The 21,864-nt window shown below is 32.1% G+C and overlaps 3 protein-coding genes across 3 annotated transcripts; 2 read left to right on the top strand and 1 right to left on the bottom strand.

Moving 5' to 3' along the window:
* Nucleotides 1-4,069: 4,069 nt before the first annotated feature.
* On the top strand, nt 4,070-6,132 carry LOC145560494 (transcription factor bHLH19-like). The gene is made up of 4 exons (XM_081621749.1): nt 4,070-4,188; nt 4,457-5,074; nt 5,163-5,558; nt 5,711-6,132. Exons 1-4 carry the CDS (start codon nt 4,153-4,155, stop codon nt 5,774-5,776), a joined length of 1,116 nt encoding a protein of 371 aa, XP_081477875.1. The 5' UTR covers nt 4,070-4,152; the 3' UTR covers nt 5,777-6,132.
* A 4,646-nt stretch (nt 6,133-10,778) lies between these two features.
* On the bottom strand, nt 10,779-13,029 carry LOC145560495 (cytochrome P450 76AD1-like). Its single transcript, XM_081621751.1, has 2 exons — nt 11,950-13,029; nt 10,779-11,408 (listed from the first exon to the last, which is right to left on the bottom strand). Exons 1-2 carry the CDS (start codon nt 12,838-12,840, stop codon nt 10,797-10,799), a joined length of 1,503 nt encoding a protein of 500 aa, XP_081477877.1. The 5' UTR covers nt 12,841-13,029; the 3' UTR covers nt 10,779-10,796.
* Nucleotides 13,030-15,536: 2,507 nt separating this feature from the next.
* LOC145560496 (protein TUNICAMYCIN INDUCED 1-like) lies at nt 15,537-18,254 on the top strand. The gene is made up of 3 exons (XM_081621752.1): nt 15,537-15,790; nt 16,209-16,559; nt 17,270-18,254. The coding sequence occupies exons 1-3, from the start codon at nt 15,671-15,673 to the stop codon at nt 18,092-18,094; spliced, it is 1,296 nt and encodes a 431-aa protein (XP_081477878.1). The 5' UTR covers nt 15,537-15,670; the 3' UTR covers nt 18,095-18,254.
* Nucleotides 18,255-21,864: the final 3,610 nt, after the last annotated feature.

The following is a 21,864-nucleotide window of genomic DNA, read 5'->3' on the forward strand; positions in this document are numbered from 1 at the left end:
ATAGAATGTAATTTAGGGACGGAGATACTTATATTCCCTTTTTGTAGCATTTATTCCTCACATAATAGAGGAAAACGGAAATGTAATTTAGGTACAAAGACGATTATTATCACCCATTTATTTAATACAGTGTCTAGCTCCAGTAACTAATGGTTCTACTACATACTTTGACATAAAATTGGGCCACTTGCTTGCCGACTTTTCATGGCAATTGGCAGACATAATATACACAAAAGACATTACATACATAATGTAAGTTATCCACATAAATGAAAATGATAGTATAACATAATTTAGCATTATAATATTAGTTTAATATTTGTAAATTGTATTTATTAGATTTAAATAATTAATTAGTAGTAATGTACCCTAATTGAGGAGGATCGATGTTAAGGGACCCAACTAGATATTGGTGACCGGGTAAACTAACACTTGTATATATTTAAGTATTTAACCATATAATTTATGTTTGAAGAACAAAACAACAAAAAATTAAGTATCTGTTTAATATTGAAGACATATCTGCGAAAAGACAATGAAATATTCTGAAGCCCTTCACAAGAATACTTATTATTGCTTGTAATCAATGAATTTAATTTATGTGATATGTACTTGCTTGATTAACTGTTAACGGACCATCTCAACCAAAAGTTTAAACTGATGGTTGAGGCCCAGGAATATGCTTAATATTCTATCATTAACTTCTCAATTAATCACGTGGTAAGATGGAAGAAATTTGGATATATAAATATATAAACATGATCGAAATTTACAACTTTATATGATGGCTATTAGTCTTGTTACACGATGACTTAAATAAATTGAGATAATCTTATACTTGTATATATTCATATGCAAGGCTACGATATATACGGATAATAATACGACGGGTGCGTATAGGAAAAAAATTATACGCCCCACCATTTTAATTTTTTTTTTTTTAAATTAACTTTTGTTGATTTAATACATCTATGGTAAGGGGATTAGAACACTAGGTTTGAGGATGATTTACTTAGGATAATATTTATTTTAGAGAAGGAACACATGCAAATTAAGGTTTACGTGGCATAGTCTAGCTTGTAAAATTACCTTTATATACTCCGTATAATATATGGCTTAGTATTGATCAATTTAGAGAAGTTATTAATTAGGTGACTAGCTACATGTTCTGATCCATACCGATATACTTCCATTAATTTAGGGCAAGTTCAATTCTATGCTAGCTCATCTCATGTAATTATATATGTACTAATATGCATTCATAGCAATAATTATTGGACTTTTTTTTGTTTTATTTTGGAAAAGGGATAGATAATATTGACCTCGTTGGTATGTTTCTACAATTATTTATTTATTATTATTTTTTTAATGTAATCTTAGCTTCTTGCATTGTTGCATGTACGACAACTCGTGTAATGAATTTTCATTTCTTTGACTTAATAACAATTGTAACGTTTGCAATTAGTCAACCGGATGTTTACCTACTTGGTTGATACGCTTGATAGGGTCTCTAGAAACATAACATTGCATAATGGATTAATGGTAGTTCTTCACTCCTTTGTAAGTAATTTAATCCTTTATTTCTTTATGAACAATGGGAAAAGAATTAAACGGTACGTACATAATTTGTAATAGATACTTCAACATTTATGTCTCTATTATTAGTAATATGAAGTGTCTTATCATTTTATCAAATTGAAATAATCACAAGTTTGATCTTAGAATTAAAGTTTGTTTCAAAATGTACAACTAGCTTATCATCATTATGGATGAAATATCTTTTAGGACATGTATTTTCTTTAAATATAAATTAAAATAATTTAAGATTATTCATACGAAATAAAACTGATTTGTTTTCAGAATATAATCTACCTTTCTTATCAATCAATCCGGCCTAATAATATTCACAATTATTTTTTTTAATTAAACAACTATATTCAAAATGAAACTAAAATATGCATGTGTTTTCATCAAGTTTACATTGACAAAACAAGCTGAAATTCCAAGTACTAGCGTTCCTAGACATTTCTTGCATGGAGAACTTCTTGTCTTCTTCCTCAAACAGGCAACAACTCCCACTTTTTTTTCTTCTTCTTCTTTTTTTTTTTAAAGTTATAATTGAATTAAAAAAAAAAAAAAGTTGGTGGAATAAAAATTGAATATATATAAGTTGATGTGAGAATTCAAACTATTTCAAAGTCAGCTAAGCAGTGAGCTTCGTTCTTTCTGACCATAAAATCCGACCAAAAAGGTTAAAATGGAGTGACTTTGTGCAACAATGAACGTATCTGCCGGCCAATTATTGGGATACTTTCTCTCAATACTCGTTTTTATGGTTTGTTATACTTTTAGACTATTCTTATTTTTAGGTTCCATTCTCATGCATGAACTCTTATTAAGGTAGTTTTAGCAAGTGAAAAGGTGTTTTTTTTTTCAAAAAAAAAAAAAAAAACAAAAAAATTAAGAAAAAGGTTATTAAATTAGTGCATGCAAATATTTCTATGCCATTTTAAGAAATTAACGACATGACATAATTTAACAATATTCTTAGAAAATAACTATGTATATTCCTTCATTTATCAAGTAAAATAAAGGTAATATAATTTATTTATTTTTCACAAGATTAGAATTTAAACACATACTTCGTATGATGTTAAAAAAAAAAAAAGTGACATTTGAGGCAACGCCCAAACCACTCACACACTTACTATACAAATAGTCGAACATAATTGCTAAATTAAAGCAAGAAGTACACAAACTAGCAACCCGGGGCATCGACTGGGGTACACACTAGTTACATATTATAAGTTGTATTACGATTATATATCTTTAGTACTTGTATTTGCCATCGTAAAATATATAGTACATATAGCTGATAATAATAATGATAAATTGATGATGACATACAAAGTATATAGTAAAATAAACTAGTATATAGGTTTTCTAGAGCTATAATATTTATTATTAGGAATCTAAATGCACTAATGTCTTCATGTTGTATGTCACATAACAATGAGGTCCTTAGCTTAGTAGTTAAGATTATTGAAATATTGAGCATTTGTGTACAATAAGTCATAGATTCAAATCCCCCATCCTATTTGCGATTTAACTTATAGTCTTAAAATGCCATTGTGGATGATGTCACATCTGAGTTGCACAAAAACGAGTACAGATAATACAATATGACCTGAGCACGCAAATCGGCAATACATTAAATTAGCTAATAGTAATGGGATACAATTACGACAAAACATAAATTGAAGATTTCTTTTCCAATTCAATAAACTGTGATAAAATTTACTTTTATAATGCATAACAAATACCCTATCCTTATAATATACAGATACAATATTTCATGTCTCATACAGATACGACGAGCCATATAAATGATGTCATAACGACACCCACACCCTATCATATGGGTCTCTATACCAGATGTCCAGATAAACACAAAGCCATAAATCATTATAATATACTTGAGAGATGAAGCATGATGTACTCGTGTTATATAGCAATTTAGAATTCACACACAGTCCACTCCGTTGTTATGAAGTACGGAGTAAGTAGATATAATGCGCGTTTCAACTATGTATGACCAGCCGCGTAATGACTGTATTAAAGTTACTAATTACAAACATAATTAGTAATTAGTTAATTACCACATCTCATTATTACAAACACTATCAAAAATATCAACCAACCTTCAATATAAAATACAAGTTCTTGTATAATTATATGTATTTCAACATCTAGCTGGTATAGAATATAATATATTTTTCAACTTTATATACACACATTAATCATATGAACCCATTTAAATATATTATTCCTCGTTTAGCTAATTAGAGTGTTAATAACTTTATTAATTTGGATCTGATCCGTCAAAGTGGGACCTACACATGTATATTTAATTTAATAAAATATTTGTAACATTATTATATCAATATAAACCTCCATAATTTATGAATAAACTCTTACCAATTCAATAGCATAAAACCCAGTTCACATTTCAACTAAAGAGTCCATAAAAATCCCAACAATATTTGCAATCATATCACAATTTTAGCAGCTAACTTCTTTGTCTAGTTCTTCCTCTTTCTCTCTCTTCATTTCTTGGCCATCTTTTTAGTTAAAGTATTAAGCTCAAATAATATGGAGGTCTCAATGTTTTCTGGCTATCCTGATCTGGTAATTACAAATCCATTTTTCTTCGTTTAAATTTTTTCTCAAGTACATTATTTTTCCTAGTATATTATTCATTCGTCTTTTAAAATTTTTTTTAACGGATTTTAAGATAAAAAATGTTAGATTCATCACTGATGACTTTACTATGGGTGGTGCGCGAGTTACCACCCTTCCACTTCATAATTTATATTCATACATATGTTATATAGACAATATACATCTCTAGGAGTTATTATATGATTATTAATTTTGTTATATACAATTTTTGCAGGGAATGATGAACAATGATCTTAACTATTTTCACAATCAACTACAAGTCAACTTACTCGACGAGCTATTAGGATCATCTCTACCACCTTCCTACGGCAACAATAATAGTTTTGATCAAACCGAGACGAGTCAAGGCCTTATTAGTAGCAAGAGATCACCACAAACTGATCTGAATCAAACAACATTCGTCGAAAATCCTATTAAAAAGATGAAGACAAACAATTGGGATACTTATGATCATCAAATGAACCATGTATTGAATTCACAAGATCAACATGACTCGAATTCAACCATGTTATCTTTTTCGAATTCTTCAAACCCTTCTATTAGCCAAACTTCTAGCCTTATTACACCCAAAGAAGAAGCCGTCTCAAATAATAATAATAATGTTAACTTCCCTTTTCATCATGAAATGGTTGTTAATCAAGCTTCTAAACTCGACAAACAAAGTTGCATTTTCGAGTCTCGGCCTCATCAAGTTGTTGATAGGAAAAATAATATCAAGGTTGGAAGCATGCCGTCTCAAGCTATGGATCATATTATAGCTGAGAGGAAACGTCGAGAGAAACTTAGCCAAAGATTCATTGCTTTGTCAGCTGTTATTCCTGGCCTTAAAAAGGTATGTGCGTGATTTTGTCATAAATTCCTGACTTAATACTGTAATCGCGAAACCTTTCTTATAACACCTTTGATTGACCTTCCTACAGATGGATAAGGCTTCAGTACTCGGAGATGCAATCAAGTATGTGAAACAAATGCAAGAGAAAGTGAAGAAACTCGAGGAGGAGGCGAAAAAGAAATCAGTAGAATCAGCAGTTTTTGTGAAAAGATCTTATGTTTCTGCAGAAGATAATACTACTAATGATCAAATATCAGCAAAATCAGCAGTTACTGATGCTGCAGGTTCCTGCTGTGAAGCTTCATTACCCGAAATCGAAGTCCGATTCTCAGACAAAGATGTTCTCATTACAGTTCACTGTGAACAAAAGAAAGGAATATTTGAAAAACTCATTTCTCAGATTGAGAAACTCCATTTAGCTGTTACCTGCAGCAGTTCATTAGCTTTCGGAGGCTCGGCTCTTGCTGTAACAATCACTGCTCAGGTAATTAATATAATTCCTTCTTCTTTAACTAAAATTGTTAGCCTTTTAATTATATTTAGCTCTAACTTTTGATCAAAAATTTCTGATACATAAATATTTTGAGTACATGTGTATTTGACATGAAATGTTCTGTTCCTGTAATTTTTGTGCAGATGGAATCTGAATACAGTTTGACAGCAAAAGATCTTGTCAGACATTTACACTCTACTCTCAAATAGTGTTTCATATGAATGAACAATTTAGCTATGTAAAAGTTCGCGCACTCCATACGTCGTGTCATTAGATAGTCCACCAGGCCATCATTTCTCTGATCTACCCTTAACATCAACCGTCTGTTTGCTCCAAGGTTCATTCAATTTGCAGGAGGGTTTTTTTCCAAGACAAATTTTTTGCATGATTTTTTTGGTAAAATCATGTTACAAGTTAATTACCCAATTGTTTTTAGAAATGACCTTGAGCTTTATTTTTAGCCTTTTTAAGGGGGTTTAGACATAATTTTATGTTTTTTTAACCCTTAGTTTTTTTAGGGTATTATTATTGTTATGTAATTGTTGTTTTAGAGGTGTTTAAGTTAATTTCCTACCCTCTTTTCTTTTCTTTTTATTATTAATATTGTAAAATTTGGGAGACATAATATTATAATGTAAAATATAAATATATATAGACACGTTTTGGAATTGTTATTAGTACTAATCAATCTTACTCAAAGTGATGAAATAAATAATTAATTAATATTATATTAGTAGTTATCAATGTGTATGTATGCTTTATTATCGTAAGTTGCGGCCTTCATGTCCACATTATATTTATTGTTATTATAAGTATATACACCAAAGTTTATATGCTTAAATTAAGAAGAAGAATAATAAACATAAATCATGGTGACATAATCTCTAAATTGGTATCGTAGACGTCCAAATTGCTATATCTCTCCAATATATTTAAATAGATTTAATTCTGAAATTTCATAACTAATAATATAGATTTTTATTTTTTTTATTAACTTATATTATAGATGAGCTTAAGATTACGATGACTTGTAGATTTGATTGGCTCTTCCCATATGTATAATATTATTCCGTCAAAAAAGCTAGTAAATTATAAATATATTGAGCAGCTACCAATTCTAGTATAAGATGGATGTGTTGGGTAAGTCGTACGACTAACTAAAAGTTACTACCATATCATGATTGAGTACATACCACTCTTTAATGAATCAAAGTCATCCCGACCTATATATGTCAATAAAAATCATCGCATATGAAATTAAAAGTAAACGTTCTCTACAACTTGTATAAACGTCACCCCATTATATGTATTAATAACGTATAATACATCAAAAATATATCCAAAAGGTGTTAGTTTGTTACAAATTAAAGGACTCCAAAGATATAAAATTCGAATACTAATAATCGTGCCATTGGAAATTCTTAGTAGTATGTATGAATGTATCCATGATGTAGCATAATATTGAGTACTAATTAATCAAATTACATTATTTTGACAAGGTGATATATGAAGCTTTAAAGGGTTTCCCTATTAGAATAAGATATTGGAGTGTCATAGGATAAAAATGAACTTATTTTCAACAAACTATAGTATAGGTATGCCACAATGGCTAACATTACATTGAGCCAATACCATCATATGATCATTCAATGTGTAACATTTTGACTTTTAACATCTTATTCATCATGGTCTAAGGAGTACACACCCTTGTGTAGCAATATCCATTTTAATTAGATCAAGGATACATTGAAATTATATTTTTGGATTTATACATTCTTACACGGTACATGCGTGAAATTTCACAATATATATGTAACTCAACATTTAAAATATTGTACTGTACTCTTAGAGCCTAGCGAAGGACATTTTATGTAATTCGAAAGACTATCAAGATCGATGTAATAGGACTATAGGAGGAAACTTTTAGTCGTCTTCTTGAGCATGTGAAGGGTCACCTACCTTAGGGTCAAGAGGATAAGGGAAGATCCTTAAGAATGAGATCGAGTTGAATTCGAGCCTCACGTATATACGTAATTCAAAGAGGTAGCCATTAGCTAATTGCTCTAACTTCCCTTGTTGATTATTTTAGTTGAGTTACTATTTATAAATACAAATAGGGTTTAGTATTATGATGCATACATGATTGTTAGAAGATGCTGTGATTCTTTGAAGATTTCATCAGATTCATGAGATTTATTTGATCTATAAAATGACAATTACACGTACAAAATAAGAATCTAATCACTAAATTATTATCAAAATTAATTAGACAACTAGATAATAATTGGATACAACATGAACTACAATAATTAAAATAAAATTTCTTACAGATAATACAGCCATGCACAATTAATTATTAAGTGGCCTTAAATTAATGGTTTCTAGGTTGATGTTTAGTTGTCAGCCAGTTGTTAAGAAGAATAAGTGACCTTAAAATTGTAGGGTACATTTTAAGAAAATTTAAACAATTTAGGTTTGAAATTCTGTGATATTAAGAACAAATCTTCTGAAGATTCCAATTGTCTTTGACCAAATTATTTGTCTTTGTCTTTCAATTTTCTTGTCTTCCAAATTTGTTGGGGATATATTTTTCAAAAGTGATCATCATTTTGTAATTTGTACTGTATGAAATTTTAATTCTCAGCAGATTTTTATACTTTGACGGTGGATTGACTTTCTTAGACAAAAACACGTTAGTAAGTGTTACCTAAGCCTAAAGGTGTTAATTTGTCAAAAAAAAAATGTACCAAAAGTGATATTGTGGACTATCTAAGTCTTGGTACCGACCTTTATAGCTATACATTGACTATTTTTTTCCATTTAAAAAAAATAGGCGAAAATTACTAGTTTTTTTCTATTTATTTATTTATTTATTATTATTTTTTTTTTTTTTTTGGTGAACTCTGTATAAGATATTAATTGATGATATGAAGTTGAAAGACGGAGATATAGTTGATGATTATAGATTCACTAATAAGATGTATGATTTTCTATTTTGCTACTCCGGTCCTTTAGCTGCTCTATTTTCTTCTTGAAATATTGACCATGTATAAGAATATAAGAACAAATTTAACTAAGTATAAATATTCTACTATAATTGTAATGAATTTGTTGACAAAAAGACAAAGTTAATGACAACAGAAGAAGTGAAGAACCCATTTGTCAAATCTTTTATGATAAATAAACAAAACTCATTCAGGTAAAAATTTAAACTCATAAATACCAGTCATCTAATAAAATCGTTGGATACTTGGATATAGTCTCTACTTTTTCAAAGCCCATAGCCGGAAAGGCCAATTTTGTGCTCTAAAAAAATAGGCCCACTCAAGTCCATTAAGTGGAAAGGCCAAGTCCCTTATTTTTTCCTAGTTATGTTGATACTAGTTGAAATCGTTTTAAATTTTTAATATATGAAGTATTATACTCTATCACGTCACTCACATGAGTCACGAGACTTTGTTGGACTTGAAGTGTGGAATTAGCTTGGGCCTCCTCATACCCACTACTAAATAAATTCCACTTTGAAACGAGGGGTATATAAAATTCAAATTCGTGACCTTTGTGTCACGTTGGCACCGAACTATATAAAAAGATCAGCTCGATTAAAAGCTTAAACTAATGGTTGGACGCTAGGTATATGTTATATACTCTACTTATCACTTTAATTATTGAATAATTAGGGGCTTTCACGTTAGGATCTTTTAGCAATCAAGTAGTTCAATCCATAGATATTATCATGGGACGATTAGGTTTCTATGAAAAAGAAGGAACGAATTCAGGGAACAAAGCAATTCTTTACGTTTTGATCTTAAATCATTAAATGTAGCACAATCAATATATACTATCGTGTGGGAAGACATGATATATTATAGGCTTCTATAAAAACAAAGGAACAATTAGTAATGTTTCATATTTTTAGCGAACTTTTGTTTTTGGCCAAAACTCTGTCCTATACTCCTACTCCTATTAACTATCATATTTGACTTCAAAATTGTGAATTACTAGTAGTAGTAAGTTGAATCTAATGGGCTTTGATAATTTTGTTAAAATGTTTAACATATTTATTTATAAAGATGATTGTTTAGCATAACAAGTATGCTAATTTGTGAAAGAATTTGATGGAGATTGTTACATTTTGTCTTGCACTTGAAATTTGTAATAAGTAGGTCATATATATGCTTCCAAGTGTTAAATGCAATTTGTTATACACGTTAGGAGTTGATCATATATTTCCATATTGGACATATCATTGTTATATATTTACACGAATAAGATATACCTCAATGATATTAAAAAAAATCGTGTTTGACAAATTAAAAACATGTTAATATTACACAATAATGCTATCAATTCTGTACAACTCTCTACACAATGTTACAAGTTTTTAACAATTTAAACTTACTAAGGGAATGCATGTATTCCATGAACTAATTAAGAAAGTGACGTTTAAAGAGGCAAATTTTACTTGGGGGAAAAAAAGGGGGGGGGGGATAAGAATTCATTTTCCATAGTTTGGTATGGTCATTAATAATTAGTGGAAGAAGAAATCAAGAGTAAAGGTGAATGTTATGGTTTACGCCCTGTATTTTTTTGACTTTCTGGACAGGTTAAAGCAGAGCAGAGTATAGCAGCTCTAAAGAATTAGGGCCCCTAAATTACTCTAGGAGACCTGAGTAATTTTTTCTTACAAGTAAGGAGAAATTAGCTAATTAGGGACCCCACTTGCTTGGGTGAAAATCAAACCCCACTCACAGGAGTGGAAAAAGTGCCTCCAACCACTAGGCCAACTTTAATTCTCAATTAGTGCAAGTTGTTTGACTCAGTATGTCTTCTATAGACTTTAGATATACTTCCCTCAACATATATAAGAAAAAGTTGAAGATATGGCTAACACTTTAATTATTTGATTATTACTAAGAATTGAATACGACAACTCTTATACAACAAGCAAATTGAAGTACGTTAAAAAGTACTCCGTATTCAATATATACATATGATTTTCTTTTAGTCTTTTATTACTACATAAGTTATAAACATGGTACAATGACAATAGTACGTACACAATACTATCTTTGCCTATAATAGCAAATTCATTTTTCACCTGATAGTCTTATTCTAACAATATATTTTTATGTATATAAACATAATTTGCATCTATAATCAAACATAAGAAGTAGGGTTTTTTTTTTTTTTTTTTTTTTTTCTTTTTTGGTTTTAGTAAGTAACTTATTAATACCTTGGGATTGGAACAACTTGAAGAGGCTTAACCTTCTGCAATGTAATTCCAAACTTTTCATCCATGTCTAAATCATTAAGAGTCATACCATCTTCAAGTTTCCAATTGTAGTTGTGAAGAAGAGTAGCCAACATCAAGTTCAACATTCTATATGCCAAATTAAGTCCAGGGCATATCCTTCTACCAGCTCCAAAGGGTAAAAGTTCAAAATCTTGTCCTTTTAAATCGATCTCACAATCTAAGAACCTCTCCGGTGAAAATACTTCAGGGTTTTCCCACACCTTTGGATCACGACCAATAGCCCATAGATTAACAAGAACTTGTGCATTTTTTGGAACTACGTAGCCACATAACTCTACATCACTGTTTGCTTTACGTGGGAGGAGAAACACTGTAGGAGGGTGCAAACGTAACGTTTCTTTTATGATGGCTTGCAGGTAAGGCAATTTTGAGATATCAGATTCTTGAATGCTTGAACCATCTCTTCCAAGAGCATGTTCAATTTCGTTTTGACATTTGACCATAATTTCTGGATTTTTAATTAGCTCTGTCATTACCCATTCTAAAGTGCTTGCAGTAGTGTCTGTTCCAGCGTTAAAAATATCCTGCAATATGGTGATTCCAAATATTAAATTACATATTTCATGCTAGGCTAGTGAAAAGAATTCCTACTTCATAAGGTCAGTTAAACAACTTTACATCTTATTGATACAACTAATACTAAATTAAAGCGTATCTTTTTACGTAAAACTAAACATTTATTCAATGTCTATCCCATAACAATTGTATTGCTATTAATCTATTATATATTAGAATTGTTACCCTTGCTAATTTGCTATAATGTTTTGTCGTACACATAATTATATTTATGGCGGCTAGTACGTGGACCATAATACCATATGCATAATGCATATTTCAAATTATATCTTAAGCACTTGATGGTAATAAATTAAAAAGAAGATATTTTTGAAAGATTTATTCTTCATTCCTAATTCTTTTCCTGAAACCCTCAAAGATTTATATGATAAAATAAAAAAATAAAAAAACACAATAAGATGGGAATTGAATTAAAAAAAAAACACACACACACACAGTTAGAAAGACAAGTCTTATATGAAGAAATCAAAGCTAAGTAAGAATACTCACAACAAGGAGATGATTAATTTCATCCATACTCAACTCATTCTTGTCGTAGAGGTTGAGAAGTGTGTCTAGAACATCATTTGTATGTTTTGCACTTGAATTATCACTTGAACGAATGTTTTGCCTTTCGCAAATAATGTTTTGAAAAACAACAATGAGTTCATCAAAGTAAGAAGCCAAACGACGTCTTATGCCAAATGGATCAATGTAGCCAAGAATGGGGAAATAATCTGCATAATTAGGTCTTCCTATTTCCTCCATTATGTTCCACATGAGTTGCTTAAACTCTTCGGAGGTACTAGACTCGTGGCTAGCTAGTTCGATTGAGAAAAATGTGTTTGATAATAAGTTTAGGGAAGTAGTGAATGCTGCCCTTCCTATGTTAACCGGTTGCAATTTTTTAGAGCAATCTTGCACGTATGCAAGAAGTTGTGATACCTTGGCTTGCCTTAGGGCTTGGCTAGCATCAAGGCGTTGTGTTGAGAGTAATTGGACAGCAGAGATCTTCCTAAGATTCCGCCATTGTGGAGATATAGGCAACCATGACATGGAGAGTTTGTCATGGTTGCCAGCTCGAACAGAATCAGGAATGGTTCGATTTGCAAATGACTGGTCATTTTTTAGAAACATCTCTTCTGCCACATAAGAGGATGATACAACAACTGTTGTGACATTGCCTAGCTTTAGACTAATCAATGGGCCAAAAATTTTTGCTAGGTTGGCAAAGGATCGATGAGGCTTTTCTCCAAGATCGAAAATGTTGCCAAAAATTGGCTTTGGTTTTGGCCCTGGTGGGAGCCTGTTAGAAAAATAACGGATAAAAAAGGATTTGACATGATATAAAAATACAAATAAAATAGAAATAACAACCATAACAAGTGTTGTACTATCCATGGTTGTTACTACTTGAATGGTATCAAAATGCTTAATATAAAAATAGAAAGAATAGGTTATTAAGCTAAAAAGCTTAGGGAAAAGAAAAAAAATTCAAGTAATCAAAGTAAAAAAATTTAGGGTCATTTGAGTTTTAAGAACAGATGATTTTTTTCATGCACAAGTTCAGTGGTCGATGGAAGATGCATGACCATACCACACACACTATGTATTTATACACCTCTACAAGTTGTTTTAACAAACTTTTGTATTGTGAATTTGTGGTTGGTAGAATTTTGCAATCTTAATTTTTATATTTTAGCTCTACTATTAGATTGCATAATTATAGAAGCTACATATCTTTTTCAATTCACAAGTACTTTTCTTAGCCACGTATATTTTTAAGGTTAGAACAAAAAATATTTACAAAATCAAATTGAGAGACTGACTAAGCTAGATCCAAATACAATTAAAGATTGTATCCAAGCGAGTGTCGTTTCCTTCTAGAGTTCTAGCTCTCTTTGTTGTTTCTTGAATTTTTAGATGACTCTTTAATTTCAATGTCATTTTACAAAATTCAAACCCGAAACTCTAAGAATAGCTTTTTCCTAAATGATTAAATAACTAAAAGACATGAGATAAAGTCACAACTATGGATTATTACTAGTACCTTATATTGTCCAACAAAATAATCCTTCCTTTTCACCATAAGTGTTACTACTGTTCCATTTATATACATTAAAAATATCATTTATCGATGTTATGTGCATAAGATTTAACATAATCATATAAGTATGCTAAACTTTGTGAATACTCGGCTTAATTCTCATTGATTATGGAACATCAATATATAGAGTACAAGCAAACCTACAATTACCTTATCTTTGGTAATCTAGAAACTAGGAAACAATCACAAAGATAAACATAATTACCATAAACAAACTCTATCAATTATACTCTAATATCTCTGAAAACACATCCACAATACCCCTCTCAAGTTGGATCACGGGAGTCAAAAGTGCCTAACTTGGATAAACAATGATCAAACTGCGACTTGCCAAGAGCCTTCGTGAAGATATCAGCTGATAGAAAAGAAGTAAAAACATACGATGGAGAAATAAAACCTTCATTAATAGCATCACGAACGATGTGATAATCAATCTCAATGTGATTTGTCCGTTCATATATAAAAAAACGGGGTACTTTGCAATATGCAAAACATGCTGGCTATTACAAAACAACGGAATTGCCTTGGGATGATTAATACCCAAGCTCAACAACAAAGGTTTGAGCCATTTTAACTCACAAGTAGCACTAGACATAGACCTGTATTCTGCTTCTGTAGAAGATGTCGACACGGTATGTTATTTCTTAGTCTTCCAAGAGATAGGAGAATGACCAAGAAACACGAGCCAACCTGTCAAAGAACAGTGTGTCAAGGGGCACACCGCCCAATTAGAGTCACACTAACCTTGCAGACGCAACTCACTGTCTGCACTTAACAAAATTCCTTGACCTGGAGTACCTTTCAAGTACCGCACCACTCGCAGAGCTGCCTCCCAATGTTTAGTACGGGGGGCTTGCATAAACTGTGACAGAATGTGAATTGAATAGGCCAAGTCGGGTCGAGTAACGCCAAGATAAACCAACCGTCCCACAAGCCTCCGATAAGCCTCGGGATCTGATAAAAATTCGCCTGTGGCAAGAGCCAGTTTATGATTTTGTTCAATGGGTAAGCCGCTAAGCTTTGCCCCTAACAAAACGGACTCGGAAATAATGTCCAGAGTATACTTTATTTGGCACAGAAACAATCCTCTTGATACCCAAAAAATATTTCAAAGGACCAAGGTCCTTCGTCTTGAAACAGTCACTGAGATAAGCCTTGAAACCAACAAGTGCAGCGGAATTGTTCACCAAAGATAATAAGATAATCAACATACACTAAGACATTAATCTGAATTTTGTCTTTAGTATATGTAAACAAAGAATAATCAGAGTAAGATTGTAAGAAGTCGTACTTTTTCAGAGCTGAAGTCAATTTTGCAAACCAACATCGTGGAGCTTGCTTCGCCATAAAATGAGCTAGAAAAGTTTGATTATTTCGTGTACATGAGCGAGAAAAGTTTGCTACTCCGTAATTTCGTCAAAGAACCTTTTTTTTTTTTTCTAGTATGCCTCACTCGGTTCACCAGAATTTAGCTGTGATTACATTCACATTCGATCCGAGTCGCACACCTGCCTTACGGTGGGTGAGTCTGTTAATATTTTGAATGCATTTTGTAGCAACAAAGAGTTATTATAAGGAGCAATGTACATCAAATTTGCAACAAAAAGGTAAAAAACTAACTCAATCAATCTGATTCAAATCAACTTGAAAGAACTCTATTTAAATTTTGACTTCACCAAACTCGACCCAAACGCCCAAATTGTCACCTCTACATGTTATGAATTTGCCCTATATTCCCCCCCTAATTTCGTGGTTACGTGGCATGCGGTGATACGAATTGTATCGTGTTTGGCGCCACATAGAGTACACACGGTTAAAAGAAATCTCGTTAACAATAAACTAACATCACAAATTACCAAAAAAAAAAAAAAAAAAAAACAGCAAAGCACAGCCAATCACCAAGCTTCGTCGTATCACAATCTCTCATTCCATTGGTCAATATTTTCCACGTCATCATCCTAGAACATTCTACGCTGAAAAAAATCTAGAATTTTATCCCCTTGTAATATTATTATTTATTTAACGATCAATTCCCTAAAACAATACAAAAACAAACATAATTTTCTTTTGTTAATATATATAGTATAAAATTACAATACGAATTCTTGATTTTCTGCAACTTTAATGGCGTTCAAATTCTTGTTTATAGCTTCAGCTCTAATTGTATTAATGGCGGTTTTACCTACTTCTTCCGCTCTCGTTTCATCTCCCAATGTTAATCCTCCGTATCCTAAAGCTATTTCTGTAAGTTTCGCTCTAATTACTTATTTTTAGGGTTTGATTTTATATTTTGATTGGAGTTTCAATCCTATTGTTAATTGATTGTTGTCCATTAAAATGCTGAATCAAGGTTTGTTTCTGTTTGATTTATTAATTTGATTGATTGATAAATGCTAAATGGATTCTTGGTTTTAATAAACCCTGATTTGATCGTGAAATTCGATTGTTGAGAACCTTACAATTTGTGATAGTAGTTATTATGAATGAGAGATGTTATTAATTTATGTGATTTCAGCTTAATTTGATTTTGGAATTAATAGATTTAAGAAATTGGAAGTTTTGTAATTGGCAGATGAATTTGGATGTTTGTGAGTGTGGGTAATGTACAGTTCTTGATTGGCAGATAAATTAATTGATTGTAGATTGAATTTATCGTTTTTAGGATTTGAAAGAGGCTGTAGTGAAGGGATTAGGGTTTCAAGCAGATGATTTCAGGATATCAGGATTTGATCTGAGGGATACATTAGTGGGGCATTCGGTGGCATATGAATTTGATGTCGAAATTGACAATAAGGTGCTTCCAGTGAAGCTTTTGGAGGATGTGAATCGATGGGAATTCGTCGATTTGCCTATTTTCCGGGTTGAGAAGCCTGTTAGACCCGGGGAGGAAAATGGATTGATTGAGAAGAAGAAGACGGAGGAAAATACGAGTCCGGTTCTGGCACCCTTTCAGCTTGCAGGTCCTATGGAGCTGTGGATTCAGGATGCCAAACACATGAGGCTTTCATTGCCTGTAAGTTGTTTTTCGCTGTTCTTTGGATTACTTGTGAATTGTGATTTATGATTGATAATCTATGCATTAAGCATTAATAGGGGCAAATCCATGTACATTGTACAAAGTATACATAGTATAGGCAGAAAGCATCATGAAAGACATTTAAATGGCTGCTGATTGTATAATTGAGTTGTGGCTGATCTAGCTTGGTGTCTAGAAGAACAGATGCATGGGTTTTGAATTGCAATGTAACGTGTTTAGCTCGTCTTTATATTTTTGGTGTCACTGCTGTGTTTTTGCATCTAAAGTGATCTAGCTTGGTGTCTAGAAGAACAGATGCATGGGTTTTGAATTGCAACGTAACATGTTTAGCTCGTCTTTAAATTTGGTGTCACTTTTGTGTTTTTGCATCTAAAGTTGTGAACTTGGAAGAGTAAAGGACTAATTCAACCTATTCAAGTTAATTTTTTTTGCTGAGAACTGCTTGTTATATACTTATAGGAGGCTCATTTGACAGTATGACACTATGACTGATAACTTTTAAGGGTTGAAAAAGGTGATACTTAGTAACTTAAAGAATGTACACCAAAGAACAGTTTTTGGTGATTTTCAGTTGTAATACGCATAATTCAAATTATACATGGCCCAATTTTTATGAACGTGCTATGACTGTATCTCTTTCAATCTGTTTGGATATCAATGATGACGACTTCTCTGTTTTTTCACAGCATGATGTGGATGCTGGTGTATTGCGGAAAGTAATTCTTGCAGATGGTGCTGTGGTAACAGTCAAGGGTGCAAAATCAGTAAGCTTGCGCCAGCCTCTTGATCTACCACTACCCCTGAACCAAACTCAAAATGGTTTTGCCTCTGGTCTCTTAAGTCTAGCACAGCATCTTCACCGTGTTTCTGGTGCCAAAGATGCTCCCCTGCTCTCTCTTCGTGTTGTGGGCCCTACCTCCATCACATCCTCTTCTCCTTCCTCACCTTCATCTTCCAACCGCTTGAAGCTGAAACGCCTTGCGCCTGGCCTAGTTGAATTGTCTCAACCTTCAAAGATCAAGCCCATTGAAATGGCCACTGCCATTGACCTCCCTAGTGAAGTTCCTACTCTTATAACACCTGACCAGTTTACCACATTGTGGCCCATGACCTCTTTGAATGGTTCACATTCGAATTTGCTTGGTCTCGAAAAACTGCTATCTTCTGTGTTGGGTCCCAAAGCCAACAAAGAAGGTTCTTTCAGGCTATTGAAGGCCGATGTTTCTGCTCAGACATACTTGAAGATTGGGTTTAGGGTTGAGAAACAGCTCCAAGAAGGAGATGGGATTAAGCTGGAGGGCTTCCCTGAGTGGAGGACCAAGCCTGAAAAGGTGAAGCTGCATTTCGAAGCCCTTGCTAAGGTTGATGGGGATAAAATCATTCCCGAAAAAGTTACTCAAGTTCACCCTGTTCTTTTGGAGGATACAGTAGCTCCTAGTGCGTTGCAGGGCAATGTAACAATGTCCAAAATCCCAGTATTGTATCAACCATCAAACCCTTTTACCATCTAATGTATACAACTCCTCTCAAGTATAAATATACGTCAATTAGCTGTAGATATGAGATTTTGCGTTCTCCTGTTGGGTCCATCGATGTTGTGTAGTTCAACTTGTAAAATTTTGATATACAAAGTACTGCCGCACTGGAAATTATATTGCTTTTTTTTTCCCAGAGTTTAGTGTTATTGATAATTGCTTGATTTGCTTCTTTGGTGAGGACGTTTCCTTTCGATTAGTACTGTCATTAGAGATGTGGTTGTGTTTACTACAATAATGATTGTTTCTTACGAGCACATTATTCAAAAATGGTTACTTATATACATATTATATTAAAAAAATCATCACCATTGGCTGCAATGATGCGGCCTCCAAAGCTTAGTATATTGTATACTAATACTATTCTCCAAGACCTCCGGTATCTTGGTATGCTTATTAGTGTTATCTTTGGTCAATTGATGTCATAATTTTGAGGTCACAATTTTGAGCCTTAGTATCTACATAAATATGGCTCTTGGCCATGTCGGGTCGTGCCTCGTACAAGGCCCAAGTGCTTTGAAGTTAGTTAGGCCCGGCCCATGGCTCGGCCCACGAGTTTTGTGTCGCTCGTGCTGGACCGAAGTTTTCAAAAGGATGGCCCGTGCACGACCTAGACCCTCGTTCCATTGTGTCGAGTTTGCATATCTAAGCAAAACTGCATTGATTTTAGCAGCTTTGTCGTGTCGTGCCTTATCATGCTTCTCCCAAATAAAGACGGTCTACAGCCCACACGCACAATGTCGTGTCGTGCTTTTTTGTGATGATGTGTCGGGCTTTGAGCGACCCGGCCCGGCCAGTGCTATCTTTATATCTACCTATGCTTGATAGTAGGGGTGAGCAACCAATTCCGGGTACCCGGAATTGGAACCGGAACCGGTTAGGAATCGGGGGTCCGGAACCGAAATTGGACCCGGTGGTTCCAATTCCAGGTAATAAATTAAGGACCTGGTTATAACTAAGGGCATGTTCTCTTCCGTTGAAATTCAGTTCAGTTCAGTTCAGGCTCAGTTCAGTTCAGTTCAGCTCAGTTCAATTCAGTTCAGTTCAGTTCAATTCAGCTCTTAATTTACGTCTAATGATATTGTTAATGATATAAAACCAAATTTCATTCTTTTAAGCTCTTATTACAACGACGACGACGACGACGACAACAACAACAACAACAACAACAACAACAACAACAACAACAACAACAACAACAACAACAACAACAACAACAACAATAATAATAATAATAATATTAACAATAATAATAATAATAATAATAATCAATAAGTAATAAATAATAATAATAATAATCATCAATAAATAATAATAATAATAATAATAATAATAACAATAATAATTGAAATAATAATACTAATAATAATAATCAATAAATAATAATAATAATAATCATCAATAAATAATAATAATAATCATCAATAAATAATAATAATAATAATAATAATAATCAATAAATAATAATAATAATAATAATAATAATCAAAATTAATAATCAAAAATAATAATAATAATAATAATAATAATAATAATAATATTAATAATAATAATATGTACATTTGTATATACACATATATATAGTAATAAATAATCAATAAATAATCAAAGATCACTAATCCGTAGTTAGAAATCACTAGTTAATAAGTTCAGTTCAGTTCAGTTCAGCTCAGTTCAGTTCAGCTCAGTTCAGTTCAGCTCAGTTCAGTTCAGTTCAGTTCAGTTCAGTCAATCGGAACAGGCCCTAATTCCAATTCCAATTCCAATTCTCAACTTTTTGGAACTAGAACCGGTTGGGTACCCGGTTACCTAATATATGCTAAACTAAATAAATTTTAAATAATTAAAATATGTTGAATGTATCTAATTTGTAAATTAAAAAAGTATTATTAATACCTAACATAAATACAAATAGCTTAATGCATATATAAATATAAGTATTAAACGCTAAAAATGAACCTAACTAAAATAAGAATTATAATTTGTTTTATATTTTAACAATTACATACATAAGTGGGTACCCGGTGATTCCAATACCAATTCCTAAATTTTAGGACCCGGTTGAACCAATTCCAATTCCGGATCCGAATTTTAGGACTCGGTTCCAACCAATTCCAAGTCCGGGTCCTAAACATTTGACTGGGTACCCGGTTTGCTCACCCCTACTTGATAGAGTGACTAATAGCTAACGTGACTTTTTTTTTTTTTTTTTTTGAAACAATAGCTAACGTGACTTAAACTCAACCCAAATTAATTCATCGTAAAAGACACACTTATTTTGTAACTAACATTTAATGGTAAAAACAAAGAGATTGATAAGTTACTTCGTATTTCATATCTAAATAATCTTTACATCCACTTCATAATTCATAACACATACGTTGTATATGCAAAGTATATATATTTTTGTATGTCGTATCTGATCATATAAACCAAAGCTGTAAATGTCACTCCATTAGTAATTTAATGTGTTGTCAATGTTAGAAGAGAGATATCGTATGAATTTCATTTTAATTGGCAAGCTTCTCTAGCTATGGTCTACCAAGACAGCAAGACTTAAGTCGTAACTGGGTGTTTGTGTGATCTACTGTCCCATTCATGGGTCATGGTCAGTTCCACTTCTATTGTCTGGGAAAAAAAATTAGGAAAATAAAGAAGTGAGGTACAAAAAAGAAATGAATTAATGAATTCTTTTCTTTTTTTTCAATTAAGTAGTACTGTGCTACACATTAGTTGACAAATAATTATTAATTGACTTTAATTAATATAATATTTTATAAAATGAATGAAAGTGAGGGTAGTTAGGGTATTAATAAATTATACTTGTAAAAGATATATAGTAGGAGTAAAAAATTGTAGGGAAGCACCTTTAATTTAATAGTCAAAGTAAAGAGGCTTAATAGTTAAAGTAAAGAGGCTAATAAGTTAATTTCGTATTAGACTTAAGCACCAATATGATGCATGATTGGTTTGAAGATATTACGCTGTATTTTACTTAATAAAACCTTAGCTAACCTTATTTTTCTATTATAACTTTTGCCTTTCATTCAATTTTTATCTCGTGATAGAGCTCTTTCTATTCCATGTATATACAATTAGATCCACTAAATAAACACAATGTAATAATTGCGCTGTGCTTGACAGAGTGACATGTATGTGTGAGGTGTCTAGATTTAATCTACTTACATTAGCTTACGTGCAAGACATATATTCAATTATAAAGTAATTCATCGTAAAAGACACAATTCGTAAGTACGCACTCTATGGTCAAAGTAAAGAAGCTAATAAGTTAATTTAATTTTATATCAGATTTAATAAGGACCAATATGATGCATGCTTGGTTTGAAGATATTACTCTTAATTTGACTTTCTAAAACCTTAGCTGACCTTATTTTTCTATTATAACCTTGCCCTTCATTCAATCTTTATCTCGTTATAGATCTATTCCATGTACATACAATTAGATCCACTAAATATATGCAATTTAATATATAATTGTGTTGTGCTTGACAGAGTGACGGCAACCATGTGAGAGGCGTTTAAATTTAATCTACTTATTACATTAGCTTACGTGACATACACTTAACCAAATATTAGTTTATCGTAAAAGACACACTTAATTTGTAAGTTAGCACTACTCTTAATTAATAATCAAAGTAAAGAAGCTAATAAGTTAATTTCATATCAGACTTAAGGACCAATATGATGCATGATTGGTTTGAAGATATTACTCTGTATTTTACTTA

The sequence above is a fragment of the Chenopodium album genome, chromosome 9 (assembly GCF_948465745.1).
Source record: "Chenopodium album chromosome 9, dcCheAlbu1.1, whole genome shotgun sequence".
Taxonomy (NCBI): domain Eukaryota; kingdom Viridiplantae; phylum Streptophyta; class Magnoliopsida; order Caryophyllales; family Amaranthaceae; genus Chenopodium; species Chenopodium album.

What these genes read in the sequence shown, in the direction of transcription:
- LOC145560494 (XM_081621749.1), top strand. Translation starts at nt 4,153, where the DNA reads ATGGAGGTCTCAATGTTTTCTGGCTATCCTGATCTG. An exon ending in TTTCTGGCTATCCTGATCTG is followed by an intron (nt 4,189 to 4,456) that starts GTAATTACAAAT and finishes CAATTTTTGCAG; the next exon opens with GGAATGATGAACAATGATCT. An exon ending in TTATTCCTGGCCTTAAAAAG is followed by an intron (nt 5,075 to 5,162) that starts GTATGTGCGTGA and finishes ACCTTCCTACAG; the next exon opens with ATGGATAAGGCTTCAGTACT.
- LOC145560495 (XM_081621751.1), bottom strand. Translation starts at nt 12,840, where the DNA reads ATGGATAGTACAACACTTGTTATGGTTGTTATTTCTATTTTATTTGTA. An exon ending in AAATTAATCATCTCCTTGTT is followed by an intron (nt 11,409 to 11,949) that starts GTGAGTATTCTT and finishes ACCATATTGCAG; the next exon opens with GATATTTTTAACGCTGGAAC.
- LOC145560496 (XM_081621752.1), top strand. Translation starts at nt 15,671, where the DNA reads ATGGCGTTCAAATTCTTGTTTATAGCTTCAGCTCTAATTGTATTAATG. An exon ending in CGTATCCTAAAGCTATTTCT is followed by an intron (nt 15,791 to 16,208) that starts GTAAGTTTCGCT and finishes TATCGTTTTTAG; the next exon opens with GATTTGAAAGAGGCTGTAGT. An exon ending in ACATGAGGCTTTCATTGCCT is followed by an intron (nt 16,560 to 17,269) that starts GTAAGTTGTTTT and finishes GTTTTTTCACAG; the next exon opens with CATGATGTGGATGCTGGTGT.